Below are 16814 nucleotides of genomic sequence, written 5' to 3'. Positions count from 1 at the left end.
TTATCTATTAATATAATATATTTCCAAATTTAATAATATTCGAGATTCATCGAGGGGTAGTTTTTGTGTTTTATCTATTATTATTACAAAGAAGAAAATGGGGAAGTGATAGAAGAAATAAACGGTACGAGGGAGATTCTAATATTTGGAGATATGTCTCTAAATTCAAGAAAAATCAAAATTAAGTAATAATTAAAATAAATTACAAAGTATTAAACTAATGATTTTGATAAAATAATAAGATATTAATTTTTTGGAATATTTGTATATGATCTTGTCGATATCATAAATTAATAATTATCTAAAATTATAAAATTATTGGTATATATTAATAAAATATGATTATTGATTATATTGTTGTTGAGCTTTTCTAGAAATTTTATAATATTGTATTCAATCCATAGTTTTATAGTATATCGACAAAATGACCTATCTACGTATCCTAATATGTCAAAATATAAATTTAAAAAAATCAACAAAAAAAGTATTTTATATGAATCCATTGAGCGAATATATCAAAAGTTTCAAGAAAATCGTTAACGTCTGAGAAAAAATAAAATATTATTTAAGAACAAACCAGCCACAATTCACCCATGTGTTAATATTATTAATATATAACAGCATAATTCAACACGATAAAGTAATACTTTTTATTACAAATTATTATTATTTAACAAACTAAAGAATTGCAATTAATAGTCATTACATTTTCATATATTTTTTAACATAAATTTTTTTAATAGAACCCAAAATTTTTCAAAAAAAATTAATGTCTATGATTTTAAAATAAATTATTAAAAAACGAAATAAATACAGTTCCAAACTTGTAAGATTTTCATGTAATTAAAATAAATCAGCTCTAAAAAAATAAAATGATTAATTTTCTCAGATGAAATTGCAGGCAGCTGGCACAAGACATTTAGGAGTAATTTGTAGTCCATAATGGGTGATTAATGAACTAATAATACATGCACAAATGATTTATTTAATAATAACTAAACAATGCTTCACAAATCTCAGAGAAAACTTCGAAAATAATCCCATGATAGCGAACTGCATTCAAATCCAAGAAGCAACTCAAAAGTTTCTCCAAATCTTGAGCTCCGAACAATTGTTTCTCCAATATCATATCCACCATCGATTTCCTGAAATCTCCCCGGGGATCTCGAGACTTCTTCTCCACCGCCAAGCTCTCCTCCATCATCCAACCACCTTTACTCGCCGCCTTCCGCCGAGGCTTCCTCGTTTCCCGGCGGCGACCGGAAGAGATGAAATCTTGGCCGTCGTCGTAGTAATTAAGATGGGTTGACATGTAATGATCGAAGCCCAGTTCAGACGTTTCTGGGTCGTGGGTTTTCTTCACGGCGGTTTTTCTTGCTGATTTCCGGCGAGTTTTCGGTGGCGCGGGCGGCAGTACTACTCCATAATTGATGACTGTGTTAGACTTAGAAGATGACAATGATCGGAAGCTGCTGCGTTCATCGATGCTTTTCATCTCTTCACATCTTATTATTCCCCGGCAAGTTTTCCGGCGATTAGAGTCGCCGGAACACGAAGACAAGCTGAAAAAGCCATCTTTTTCGTCGCCGCTGCTGAACCAGCCTGCACTGTTTGAAGAAGAGCTCTGCTGGTTACAAACAACGTTCTTCTTCCGTTGTTGTTGAAATTCTTTCAGAGAATCCGCCATGGAAACCGGCGTAACCGGAGGACATTTCCTCCCTTCCGCATCAGAAAAACCATGCTTGGAAACTGAGAGTTGATTCAATAAATTCCCAAGAATTTTGGGCTTTTTCAAGAAAGAAGAGTGGTCGTTTTCATCAGAAACCATACTCATACTTTCGTTCGTTTTGGGGACGGAGATGGAGCAGTGATCTGCGACATCTGATAGTGTTCTCAAGTGGCAAGAAGAAGACAACAAACGATAAATTTTGAGGATCAAATTATTATGATTTTCCATGGCAAATTGAATTTTTTTGCATGCATTTGAACTTGTGTATATGTGTATATATATAGGGGGAGAAGGGACTTTGGGACGTTGGCTTCGGTCACAAGTATTGTCTTGTTATTATATACTAATTACTATACACTGCGCTCGTGATCTTGCGAGTACGTGTAGGGTGTAAAAACACTCTATCCATGATAAATCCATACCTTTTTTTTTTTTTTTTTGGTGATGTTACGTGTAAACGGGGTTACATGCATGTTATGTTAGAAATTATATAAATATTTTTAATGTATTTTGAAAATAGTATTTTCAAATAAAGTGAAGGGATAATTTTACAATTTTATGTGTAGTGTGTAAACTCAACGTGTATATGTAACATTTTTCACTTTTTTATTTTGTACTGAAATATTTACACGAACACCTTATAGCATAGACTCGTTGATATATATAATATATATTAATTGAGGTTTGGAAATTATGTCATTTACTTTTCTAAAAATGGATTATAACAATTTGACCGCTAACTTGTATTAATAATATTTTAGTATAGATATAGTTAGATGTGTTATATTTATATAGTTTTGATATCACGCATTCTAGTGTACGTGTACTATCAAAACTCTATATTTATATATGTATATATATAATATAAGGATCGGAATTGCTATATATATCCCATAATGATTTGTTAATTATTGGTTTGCTCCATGACATTGATTTGTTTCAAGTTTTAAATTTATAAGTTACATAATTATTAACAATAATATATTTTAAAATGAAGCTGTCATTATTAATTCAGCCAATATAAAGTGATACATTGAAATATTAATCCATCACATTCAGTGTCTAATGTATCAACTTTTATATAAATTCATTTATTTCAGGTAATCTACGCCTTTTCAAATCTGTTTGAATTTTAAAAATTTTAGTGTTATTATATTTTTATGTGTGTGTGTGTATAGATTCAAAATATCTCTGCGTTTCGAAAACTGAGGGGCTTGTACAAGTTGATATACTATTAAATATTCCATGGCCAAACCAAATAATGTATAGTAACAATCACGTGATATGGACATTATATTAATACGACCACATACAAATACATGCATGAACTTATTCTGACATTCACGTTTGGAGCTAGCATTATTTTAAATTTTTCGGAACAACTGAAAATTAAATTTATTTGAAAATTGGGAAAAAATAATAAATGACAATGATATATGAATTAATATGATTTTCTTAAATTTAGTATATGGTGTATTATATATTAATCTATGTATAACTTATACCATTCAATTTCGTGTTATTTTCGTCATATTATTTATCCATCTATTAATTATTAATTTTACATTAATTAAATCAAATAAATTATAATATATCCATCAAATCAAATAATATATTAACTATTATTTCTTATTTATTTTTAATTTACATTATATTACTTATCTATGTATTACTTATCATATCACTCAAACCAGTGCCTAAAAAGTTTCATTTAGTATTAATTCATGCGCGTTTACAATACGAAATATGTGGCAGCTGATGCAAAAATAGTAAACCATGCTTTTTAAACAGATTAAGAATTATTATCATCACCGTTGTATTCATGTTTAAATTCAAATCAATAACATTAATTTCTAGCTAAAACAATGGTAATTAAACTATATTACACTCCAACAAATTAACATAAAATTAATTAATCACTCCCAGCTATATATATTCGATCATTAGTCCGTGTGCAGCGGCGTATTATCTCAACCAAACAATGTCATTACGCGCACACGTCTTATTCTTATAAATTCCAAATGCATTCAAACGACACAATCAAATCTAATCAAATTAATTTTCCACAAATTAATTCAGATATATGTATATAATATATATATAGGCATTTTACATGTAGCGGACACGATACAAATATATATATATATATATATATATATATATATATATATATATATATATATATATATATATATATATATTGAATAGATTTCATTCAGAATAAATTGTGAGAAAAAAAGTATGTTTAAATGTGATGATTGTGGATGATTTGTAGCTAATTTGACACCAATGTCTCAAATTTAAGACGATATTATCTCAAGTTCGAAATTTAATTGTAACAATGATATCTTCTCGCTGCCCAGGTAGTGTTTGTTAAAGCGCTATAGTTATATATTTCACGAGTTTTAACTGTCAAAATTAAAACAAATTTCCATGTCATTAATTTGTGTACTTCTGTATACACGTAACTTGTGTAAAAATACTAATATATAATGAAAATATAACATTACATTCATGCCATTATTTGTCTAAATCTTCAACTCGACCCAATAAAACTAGAAAATAATTTTAAAATAATAAAATAGAAAAAAGCATCTTCAATCTTTAGAAGGTTCCAAGAGAGCACAAACATAAAATGTACGTACCTGTGAATTTCGAAGTATGAGTTGGATATCGAGTATATATACACCAAATGCTACGTGACAATTCATTTACCCTCGCTTTTCAAACCAATCTTAGCTAACTCATAATTATATACAATTTTATTTTATTACATAAATATACTAGCTAGCTAGTAGCTTCTCTCATAATGTTTGAATCGATAAAGTTGGTGAATGTTTGGTCAGTGAAAAAATCGCACATATTATTTGAAATATATGTGTTTTGTTAAAATAAAATTTCTAAGATAAAATAAATGTTTAAATTAATTTGAAATATATGTAAATAAAATATATTTTTTTGCTCTATCAAGTCGCGACGTGTCACATTTTTTGTGCATGGATATTTGATTGAATTTAGTGTTTATCATTCACTGTTTGGTTCATATATTGGAAAGATGATGATGGATAAATAATACAATGATGATAAATCAATATATCCAAATAAAACAATGATATTTGTAGGACTGGCGAAAAATACCGAAATGCCGTCATATCGCTTTTACCGTACCGAAAAAAACCGAATATACCAAAAATTTCGGTATGATATGATACCGTACCGAAATTTTCGGTATCGATATCGGTATAAGATTTTAAAATTTTTTATATTCGGTACCGAAAAAAAAATCGATATACACAGTATCGGTATGATACCGCGTATACCGATATTTTTTTAAAAAAACAATTTAAAAAAATCGGTATACACGGTATCATACCGATACCGTATCGAATTTCAATATTCGGTACCGTATCGATATGGATTTATAACTGTTGGGCCTCGGGTTGCTAATCTCATTTTTAAGGCAATTAGTCATTAAACATCATTAATGAACAAACGAAGGAAGAAGATCAAACAAATTTTTTTTTTTCAAACAGGGGTGCGCGAGGTTCGCTAAAAACAGCGGACCGAGCGCCCTCCCCTACCCAACTCTCGGGTTGGGGAAAAATGGGATGCGCTCGGTCTGCTTAAAAGAGCAGACCGAGCACAACTCTGGGCAGCCTTTTTCTCTGGTTTTTGACAGCAAAATGTGATTCTTTCATTCCTCCAAATCATGGATTATCAAATCTAAAACATGCATTGAGGAACAAAACAAGTTCTAAACATAATCTCATGCATATTTAGACATCACCATAATCATATACAAGTGTCTAAAGTATAATACAACACTTATACATCAAGTTCAAATCTCAAACTAGACCAACAACCTTCTAACATGCATCAGCTGTAACATAAACTTCTTAACCCGAGTCTCCACTCTAAATCTCTCAATCTCGAGTCATCCAAATCTCGTTCAACTCGCTCCAGCCCTTCCTATTGTCATGCACACATACAAACAAGACAATAACTGAAAACCTTCGGTGAGAATATAATTCTCAGTATAAGAAACATATATATATCTCAATTCAATAGCATATCAATTCAAGATATAAAATCAAAATCTCTCATCCTTTGAATTTTTATAGCGCGCTATCTCAAGAATTGATTCTTATCACTTCGTTGCCATCAAGATTCGTATCCGATCTTGGCATGGATATCCATCTATCGTCGTCTCATCAGACTAGAAAATAAGGTCCATCTGACCTTGGCATTAGAATCAATTCAATATCACATCATATCATATCATAAGCAATAAAGATCCACTACCTGTGATGGATCAACACCATCAATCAAATATAAACAACAATAACAAGTATGTGATTTGTTCGGAACAACTTAAGAAGTATCATCCTTGAGTAACAAGTTCCTGACTCTCGATGTTGTCTTATACCTTCGTATTTCTTCGATTTTGAATACTTCAAATTTGAGATATATAACCAAGAATATATTTTAAACTTCATTCGATCTCATCATATCAAAATCTGTTCACAATCATCGTTAGAACTTCAACCAAAAATGGTTTCAAACCTTGATCACTTCCTCTTCGTTTCAAAGCTACTTCTCGAGCTCGTCAACTTCAAAATAATCTGGAATGAAGTGTTTAGATCAAGATATATCCGTAATCAACTCAATTCTAATTCAGTTCAATCAATGAAATAGCAGAACGGCTTCAAAACATTAATCGACGGCATAACGACTGAAAATCGGTAACCGACAAAATATCGAATTCATTTCCGACTTCGAATACAATTCATATGCAAATCAACCAGCAAAACATCATCATAATTAGCATACCAGCAGCTAAAATCTTTGAATACCAGCTGGAAACCATAACAAGTTCATTCAAACATCAATCTTTGATTTGGTTTCGCATATATAGGCGATAGAAGTTCAAGAACATGGTCGAAACATAAAATTCTGATCTCTGCCCATATACTGATTTTGAAAGCTATTAGAAACATCAAAATACATACATCAAATCTAAGTCCTCGACTCAAGGATTCCAGAACACTTTTCGGAATTGCAATCGGACGATCGGATCAAAAGTTACGGGGTTTCGAAAATCAAGAATCAAAAGATATAAGAAAGGTTCGACTCCTCTGTTCAGAATTTCTGAATTCCATGAAGTGAATACACGTATCCATCTGATTTATCTAATTAAACCGGATATGTATTGACATATTTTTCAATTTAGTCCCTCAAGTCTTCATTAATTGCAATTCAGTCCTCGACCCTCTTTTTAATTCAATTTCAATCCTAAATAATTCAAGAATATTAAAATTAAATCAAAACTCTAAATATTCCCAAATTAAATGTACTCGGATTAAAATAAAATAAATTCGGATTAAATAAATAATCCTGACCTTTTGCGATTTAGCCCTTGCAACTTCAATATTTTCAAATCAGTCCCTGATCGGGTTTCACTTCCGAATTAAATCATAATAATTCTCAAAACTTGGAATTTAATCTTAAATTCCATAAATATTCAAATCGAATATTTAATCTTTTAATTTAAGAATTCTCGGAATTTAATTCTTAAAATCCGTCAATTCTCAAATTAAATATTTTCGGCTCGAAAATTAAATATATAATTCCCATAACTTCTCAAATCAATATTTTCCCAAAATATGGAATTTAATTCTCAAATCCCGTAATTAATAATTTAATATTTTCGGGTCTTACAATTCCTACCCTCTAAGGAATGATTTCGTCCTCGAAATTGTATTCAATCGAACTATTCAATCTGATAGATTGAATGATTATCTGAAGTAATTCTTACTTCAATCATCCAACTCAAATCTTCGTATTTCATCTCTTCCTTTCTTATCAGACTATTTCTTCGAATCTGCTTCTATTTTCCTTTACTTGAATAAACTGAAAAGAATTCTTTCTGAGTTGTTTCTTTCCTCAATCAAGGATCTGTCAAATATTCGATTTAACTCAGAATCTCATCAATATCTCTGATTAAAGTACATAGAAAACACTCGAACTGATATTTCCTGATCTTAGATATGTGGAATGAATCGGATCCATCATATCAAACTGAAAAGAATAAATCATTCAATCAAATCATCAATTCTGTCTGACATCTCAGTCAGTGAAATTCATCTTCAGTGACGACTTGTTTCTTTCTCTATATCATTCTATGCTTTGCATAGAAGATATATCAAGTCTACACTGTCATTCTGTTCATCGCTTCAAGATCTGTATTTACCATTTATATTCTGAATCTGTATTTCATATACTGCTCTTTTTCTATTCTGAATCGAATGATATTGCACGAATAACTTTTTCGCTTAACTAATCAGTTTCAGTTTCTACAAGTTATATCTATCATTCAATTGCTAACTCTGTTTCTTCTTCTCTGTTCTCATTTCATACAGATTTATATCCGTATTCTCTGTGTTTCTCAAATCAGGTCTGATCTGATGTTGGATATTTCTGGAATATCATTTCAACACAAAGAAACCTGATTTCTTTCTCATTGTATTATCACTGCATTGTCTTCATACCGACTCGATAGCTTTTACAGGAATCTTAATACTTAAATGGCAATACATCAAGTCAATTAATACCGAATCAGGTATTAAAGTTTTGAGAATATTCTCAAAATTTGGAAAATCAACTCAGATAATCCATCGATCAGAGAATGGTATAATGTAATCACATAGAACCAAATACTCAGAACATCAATCAATCAATGCCACAATCTATCAAAGAAATCTAAAGTCTTTATCTTGACAATAGATTTCAATCATTCCTGTAATTTCATCATTCTGTTAACTTCTTAACAGATCTAAATAGATAGCTGTAATTCACATCTCATACAGCGTATTCTACACATCTGATTCGTCTGTTCGGACTATTCATTAATCAGAGAATAATATGTTGTATTCACAAATTCCAAAGTACTCAAAACTTTTAATAATCTATATCATGTCCGATATAGTTTCTACTTGAAATTCGATTCATCTGCCCTGACTATTTTTCAATTCAAGGATAATATGTTGTACTTTCATATCAACGAGTACTCAGAGTTTTAGATACTTTGAATCATAATTTAATAGTAAACCTATTGTCTCAATATGAAACAATATCCTTGGCTTACTATGTAATCTCACAACAATTCTGGTCACAAATCAGTGATCTGATCATAAGTCATATCATATTCTTCAGGAATTCAAATCAATTCAATCATCACTACCACAGTTTACATCATACATATTGCTTCATCTTTGGTAGTTTAGTAAAGAAATCTATCAAATCATGATTTTATTTCAATTCTGGAGTTCCTAAACTGTCATTGAACTCATCTGGTCCATGCTTTTCAACTTCAATTGAAACACTCTCTATATGTTTAGCTTCTAAAACGTACAAATTTTGTTACATCTGTTTGCTTTATCCGAGGATAAAATAATTATTGGATGAATATTGAATTCATGGTTGTGAATTTCTTTCAGAATCTGATATCTCTTTTCGAAAATATCAAGCACAATCATATAATCAATCACAATATAACTCATCCATTATAATCTGTGATATCTCAATCTGACATTCTTTACGGAATTCTAATCACTTTGATTTACTTTCTGTGTTTCTTTCATCTTCTGAACAAATCTGGTTCATTTCTAATCGAAAATCATTCTGATTGTTTATATATTTGTCTGAATATATTCAAACCAGAATACACAGAAATCTGAATTCAATCGATCAAATGCCTATTTCAGTTCTCATTTCTATTTCCAAATTACTGACAAATCATACAATCACTCCAAAATCTGGATAGTAATCAAATCTTTCTATCAGTTACGAGCAAAAAATCTTAAAATATGCTGAAATTTTCATCAAATGATCAATAATTCTCAAAATCAAAAAAAATAAATCAAGATTGAGAAAATCTCTCAATCAAGGTCATCCAAAAACTCAAGTCTTTTGGATAACAAACTCTGCTAAGTGAAAACAACTCACTTGCATCTCATAACTCAGAATGAGTAAATCAACTCAGGCTCTATGAACAAAACAAGGAGAGCCACTCAAATCAAACATTTCAAGAATCATATGTCCAATTGATGTAATCGATTCAGCATAATCAAAGAAAAGACTCAATTATAACTGATTTTCATATCGTCATCTATTCTATAAACCACAAAAGCAGTATTCAATTCATAAATTCATCAATTCGTTATTGAATTCCAGTTCACAACTTAAACTAAAGTTGAACTCTTATTGGAACATATCTGCAATCTCTATTCATTGATATATCTACCAATGCTTGTATAGATCTTGAACATATCCAGTGCATAGATTATACTTATTTCGAAATATATTTGTAATCAACACAATATACACTGATCCGAAATCAAAGAATCTTAATTCTAGATTTCATACTATATCATCATATTCATATGCACATTATGTTCTTGTTGATCTAATTCAATCGTTTCTTATCATCAACCTTCTTCTATTCATCAATTCTATTTCAGTCCTCCTTTGATCAGACTATGCATACATTCTCAATACCTCGTGTTCTGATCAAGAACTAGTTCTACTTTAGTGTCACATAATACATGCTTCCACTCAACTCAAATATTCAGGTAAACATGTACTTGGTAAAGCATAAAGCATGCTGATTATTTAAATCACAGAATCAAGTGATTCAATAATTTGAAAACATCACTAATCAGCACATGGTGATAGCATCATCATCTATCCTGCAACGTAACCAAATATCTCACGTATTAACAAAATCATGTTCAGTTTCATTTTTTTGAAGCAGTAGTTCAATTCTTCAGTTTCAGTCACAAATTCTCTTTTCTGATACAGAGGTGGAAATATATTAAGCTTTCAGCTATCATATATCTCTTACACCAATAACATAAACAAGTTAAAATAAAATAAATCTGTAACCTGTAATTTTTTTTTTCAGATGCACTTTCATTCTACTCCTCTGTACACTTCAGGATCTGTTCTTCATTCTTCTTTCCTCTAAATCTGATTCCAGATTTCTTTACACCGATTGTTAGGATGTCTCCTCCCACAATAAGTGCAATAATCTCTAACATACTCTATATTCAGACCCAGAACAATCTGTCTCGGTTCATTAGAGTTAAAGAACCACTTTCATATCGTTGCCTTCATATCTGCTCTGTAATAGAACTTGTAGCTACAGTTGTGTTTATCTCACACACTATAGTATATCTATAATTTCATTATTTATGCCTCATCATTCAGCTTCAGTTTTCTTATCCCTGTCTATGTCTTTCATAAAATGTTTCAGTCGTCAACATTTACTTAGACATAATCTTCGAATTCAAGCCATGAATAAACATTTCAATCTTGAGCTTCGTCATCATTTCCAATTCAAAGAATCGTAGTAGGCTTGAAAATCTAATAGGGTATTCTTCAGTATTCAAAGTATTCAATTTCTAGTTGGTATATTTTCTATCTGCTGTGGCAAAGAACCGTTATAAATCTCTGTTCTAAGCACTTACCAACAAATAAATGTACCTCTGCTCTTTCAGAATTTCTTCATCACAATCTACCAGCTGGTTGCTAGGTCTCGAAGTTGGATACAATCAATATGATACAACATTCATCTGTATATGTCAAGTATGTGGACAACTGATCAAGTTATTCAAGCCAACTTCTACCTGCAATATCATTTATTCATTCGTTGATATACTGTTCTGTTCAATCGGAAATACTTCTTTTAGTTGAGCCATACAGGTCTGTTTAGTCTGCTGTTCAGTCTGGGGTCCTTACGTCACCCAAAGAACACTGTTCTCTTCACTTCTGGGTGCTTACATCACCCTAGGAATCTTATAATAAAATCAATAAGAAATTCAAAAATTTACAACTCAGTAAATCAGATAGTTGAATTTCAAAAGTAGATCATGCTCACATGCAATTCATCAAATCATCAAATCATCAAATTAAGTAATGCATAATCATGCAATACTATACATGCATGCGACTCAATCTACCCCGCTCAACTTCTATCTCAGTCCGAAAAACTTATGCTCTGATACCACCTGTTGTGGGGCCTCGGGTTGCTAATCTCATTCTTAGGGCAATTAGTCATTAAACATCATTAATGAACAAAGGAAGGAAGAAGATCAAACAAATTTTTTTTTTAAAACAGGGGTGCGCGAGGTTCGCTAAAAACAGCGGACCGACCGCCCTCCCCTACCCAACTCTCGGGTTGGGGAAAAATGGGATGCGCTTGGTCTGCTTAAAAGAGCAAACCGAGCACAACTCTGGGCAGCCTTTTTCTCTAGTTTTTGACAGCAAAATGTGATTCTTTCATTCCTCCAAATCATGGATTATCAAATCTAAAACATGCATTGAGGAACAAAACAAGTTCTAAACATAATCTCATGCATATTTAGACATCACCATAATCATATACAAGTGTCTAAAAGTATAATACAACACTTATACATCTAGTTCAAATCTCAAACTAGACCAACAACCTTCTAACATGCATCAGTTGTAACATCAACTTCTTAACCCGAGTCTCCACTCTAAATCTCTCAATCTCGAGCCATCCAAATCTCGTTCGACTCGCTCCAGCCCTTCCTATTGTCATGCACACATACAAACAAGACAATAGCCGGAAACCTCCGATGAGAATATAATTCACAGTATAAGAAACTGTTACGCCTTAAACGCATACAAATCTCGTGTTATGAGATTAATGTTTTTAATGCATTAACAAATCTCATATTATTATGTTTTGATGATTACAAAACTCGGTTAATTGTTACTAACCATTTAAAGTGAGACTTTGCAGATTAGATCATATTAACAATCAAATTCTTGGAAGTTACTTTGAAGTTGTAAAAGAAATGGACAAGGACAAGCCAATATTATAAAGAAGAAACTTGCAAAATTCACCGGGCACTTTCCGGTCATCCAAATCAGATCTCCAACAATAAAAATCAAGATCAGGATGTTTTCAAGCTTCTCTCCAAATTTCATAGCAATCCAACGGCTGGATATGAAGATATGAGTTTTTTTAACAAAGCTGCACAGTACTTACTTCTGCAAGGAATGAACTATGAAGACTCAACTTCAGAAAATAACTGGGAATGCTTCGGTTATTAAAATCCGATCTCCACCGATCACATGGATTTCTATGATGTTTTAAAGTTTGTATCCAAATTTCAAATCAATCCAACGGCTGGATATGGAGTTATGATTTTTGCAAATATGTTGAACAGTAGCTATTTCTGCAAGGAGCTAACTGCTGAAGTATCGGATTCAGAAGACTACTGGAATCGATGGAGGCATCCAAATCCAATCTCCACCAATCACGATCAATATCAGGATGTTACAAATATTGTGTGTTAATTTCAGGCCAATCCAACGGATGGATTGTGAGATTCGAATTTTTGAAAAGTAATGCTCAGAACAAAAGCGAGAACGTGATTTTGCGACTTCCGAGATTTACTGGAAATGTTTTACTCGTTAGAATCCAATCTCCACCGTGCAGATTGAAGATCCAGATGTTTTAAAGCTTCAGTTTAAATTTCAGATCAATCCAACGGTTAGATTGGAAGATATGATTTTTCCACAAAAGCTGCTCAGTGCTGGAAAAAGAAGGCAGCGGCGCCTACACTTTGTCTCTACTCCTTGGCTTCCCAATAAATGCTCCAAGCACACAAATTCAAATTCAAATCTTTGCCAACTATAAATAGAGGCTTGCCAAGACCATTTAGAGACATCCCAACTCATCTCTTCTCTCATTTGCAAGCAATTTCTCACTATCAAAGTGTTTGTGTGATATATTTGAGAGTGTTTGTAAAAATAGCTTGTGAGTTGGTTGTGCTATTGTTGTAAACACTTGAGTGTGAAGCCAATTGTGTTGTGCTATCGTTGTAAGCACTTGAGTGTGAAGCCAAGTGTTGTGTTGAGGCTATCCTTGGAGCCCTTAAGGCCAAGAGTGTTGAGTTGTATCGGCGCGGTGATCGTGTCAAGTTGTAAGGCTATCCTTGGAGCCATCAAGGCCAAGACGTTCGAAGTGCTAGTGGATCCTTGGTTAATCGACTTAACCAAGAAGGGGAGACGTAGACGATTTATCGTCGAACTTCCATAAACATCTCTTATCCCTTTTACTGCTTTATTTACATTACGTATTTATTTACCGCACTTATTTATTTGATTGCTTAAGTCTTCCGCTTGCGTACTTGCATAATCACTTTAAATTGCTAAAGTTGCCAATAGAACCTAAAGCCCCCCCATTAGGTTCTAACAAGTGGTATCAGAGCCATTTAAAAATACTTTTCAAAACCTTTTTATGGCAAACCTAGCAAGTGATTATGCTCAAGGGCAATCTACTAATCGTCCTCCTCTTTTCAATGGCATAAACTACGGGTATTGGAAAAATCGTATGTCCCTATATATCCAATCCGTAGACTATGACCTATGGAAAGTGACGGTGAAAGGTCCCTATACACCTATGAAAATAGTTGATGGGGTTGAAATTCCTAAGGGAATGGATGACTTTTCAAAAGAGGACATGAAATTAATTTCGCAAAATGCTAAAGCTATGAATATCTTGCACTGTTCCTTAGATATGAACGAGTACAACCGGATATCGATGTGCTCATCTGCTAAAGAGATATGGGACAAGCTAGAGATATGTCACGAAGGCACCAACCAAGTGAAAGAAACAAAGATCGACTTACTCCAACTCAAATACGAAACATTTGAGATGGAATCCAACGAAGATGTTGACACCATGTTCCGAAGGCTTACTCAAATCATCAATGAGTTAGCACAATTGGGAGAACAATATCCTACCAAGCAAGTCTGGAGGAGAGCTCTTCGTGCCCTACCAAAAGAATGGGATGCAAAGAGAACCGCCATCATCGAATCCAACAAAGGGGACACTGCCGCCTATGATCTTGATCAACTACATGGGACCCTAAAAACCCATGAGTTAGAAGTGTCCACAAGAAAAGAATCAAAGAAAGAAGATGTCAAGCACAAAGGGATAGCCTTGACTACACAAGTCGAAGAAGATGACGATGATGACATGGCTCTCTTCGCAAGAAAATTCAAGAAATTCATGCGAGGAAACAAATTCAAAAAGGACAAGAAACCTGAGAAAGAAGTGACCTGCTACAACTGTCAACAACAAGGTCACTACGCCAATGAATGCCCACTCAAGAAGAAAGTGGACAAAGGAAAGAAGAAAGCCCTACTAGCTACCTGGAGTGATAGCGACGACGACGACGAGGAAGCAAACCTCTGCTTAATGGCTAAAAGTGATGACATCGTCTCTGACGACGATGACGAGGTACCTACTTACGATGAACTCTTACATGCTTATAAAGATATGTTTGATATGGTTAAGGTTCTTAGAAAAGAGAATAGAAATCTTAAAAAGGAATTAGAAACTAAGGAGCATGATAACCTTAGACTTAAGGATGACTTAGATCACTTAGAAAAATCTTTCGATAAATTCAATGTGAGTAGCAATAAATTGAACAACCTACTTAGCATGCAGAAATGTAGCTTTGATAAGGGAGGAATAGGCTATGGTAAAAAGTCTATAGACTTTGCTAGTCTAATAGCTAAAGCTAAAATGAGATCACCCCCTACTTGTTCTTATTGTTGCAAATCTGGTCATGTTGGACATAAATGCAGATCATTGAAATATCAATATGTTCAAAAGAGCTATATGAAATGGAGGCCTAAGAGTACTTAACAACTCATTAGTCGGCATTATGAGATCACAATCTAAGGGAGTTCAATATAGACCGGCTTAAAAATGCCTTGACTTGCGGCTGGTCTCCCTGTTGAACGTTGCTCTGTCCAAGAAAATAGGTTTTTAAAGTGGCCATATGCCCTACCTACTACTGGGAGCACTCTTAGAAAGTGGCGATGATGTTGCTATGAGAGACTAAACTCTTAGAAGTCTATTTTGTATCTCTCTTTTCTAACATTGTGGACCCAAAAGAACTAAAGGGTACCAAAATCAATTATTTTCAGGGAAACAAGAAAAATGCTCTCCCTAGCATATGGTATCTAGACAGTGGATGTTCTAGACATATGACGGGGAACAAGGATCTTCTTCAATCAATCAAACCAAAGGAGAAGGGGACTGTCACCTTTGGAGACAACAGCAAAGGAGTAATTGAAGGCATCGGCTCAATATGTATATCTAATTCTTGTCTAATTGATGATGTACTCCTAGTGAAAGGACTGAAGCATAATCTACTAAGCATAAGTCAATTGTGCGATAGAGGTTATGAAGTCAAATTCACTCCCCAACACTGCACTGTATCATTTATTAGTGACAAATCCATAAATTTCAAAGGATATAGAAGTGAGAACGTTTACAAGGTCTCTTTAAATAATTTATCTTTATCAAATATAAAAAGCCTTGTATCCGTGAATGTTGATGACAACATTCTTTGGCATAGACGATTGGGTCATGTTGGTCCTAGTACCATCGAAAAACTTTTAAAACTTGACTTAGTCGTTGGTATGCCAAAACTTGATTTGAAACTTGATTCTGTTTGTGATGCGTGTCAATTTGGCAAACATACAAGGGAATCTTTTAAAAGCAAAAATTTTGTATCCACTTCTATGCCCCTTGAACTTCTCCACCTAGATCTATGTGGTCCCTCGAGGAACGCTAGTTTAGGAGGAAATCTTTATGCGTTTGTCATTGTAGATGATTTTTCACGTTACACGTGGACATTGTTTTTAGCTCACAAAAATGATGTCTTTGAGTATTTTAAAACTTTTGCTAAACGAGTTGAGAATGAGAAAAATCTTTCAATAAAACAGATCCGTAGTGACCACGGAACTGAATTTCAAAATGAGAATTTTTCAAACTTTTGTATAGAAAAAGGCATCGGTCACAATTTTTCTTGTCCTAGGACTCCTCAACAAAACGGGGTCGTTGAGAGGAAAAATAGGACACTAGTAGAGATTGCAAGGACCATGTTATGTGAGCATTCTCTACCAAAATATTTTTGGGCTGAAGCAATGAACACTGCCTGTTACATCATCAATCGCGTATCAATAAGGCCAA

At 33.0% G+C, this 16814-nt stretch overlaps 1 protein-coding gene across 1 annotated transcript; it reads right to left on the bottom strand.

Moving 5' to 3' along the window:
- Positions 1–985: 985 nt before the first annotated feature.
- LOC140861300 (uncharacterized) lies at positions 986–2013 on the bottom strand. Its single transcript, XM_073264305.1, has one exon. It carries the CDS (start codon positions 1955–1957, stop codon positions 986–988), a length of 972 nt encoding a protein of 323 aa, XP_073120406.1. The 5' UTR covers positions 1958–2013.
- Between the last annotated feature and the right edge of the window lie 14801 nt (positions 2014–16814).

The sequence above is a fragment of the Henckelia pumila genome, chromosome 4 (genome assembly GCF_033568475.1).
Source record: "Henckelia pumila isolate YLH828 chromosome 4, ASM3356847v2, whole genome shotgun sequence".
Classification (NCBI taxonomy): Eukaryota; Viridiplantae; Streptophyta; class Magnoliopsida; order Lamiales; family Gesneriaceae; genus Henckelia; species Henckelia pumila.
Note: the sequence above shows the minus strand (reverse complement) of the source record. Positions and strands in the feature narration are given on the sequence as shown.

What these genes read in the sequence shown, in the direction of transcription:
- LOC140861300 (XM_073264305.1), bottom strand. Translation starts at nt 1,957, where the DNA reads ATGGAAAATCATAATAATTTGATCCTCAAAATTTATCGTTTGTTGTCT.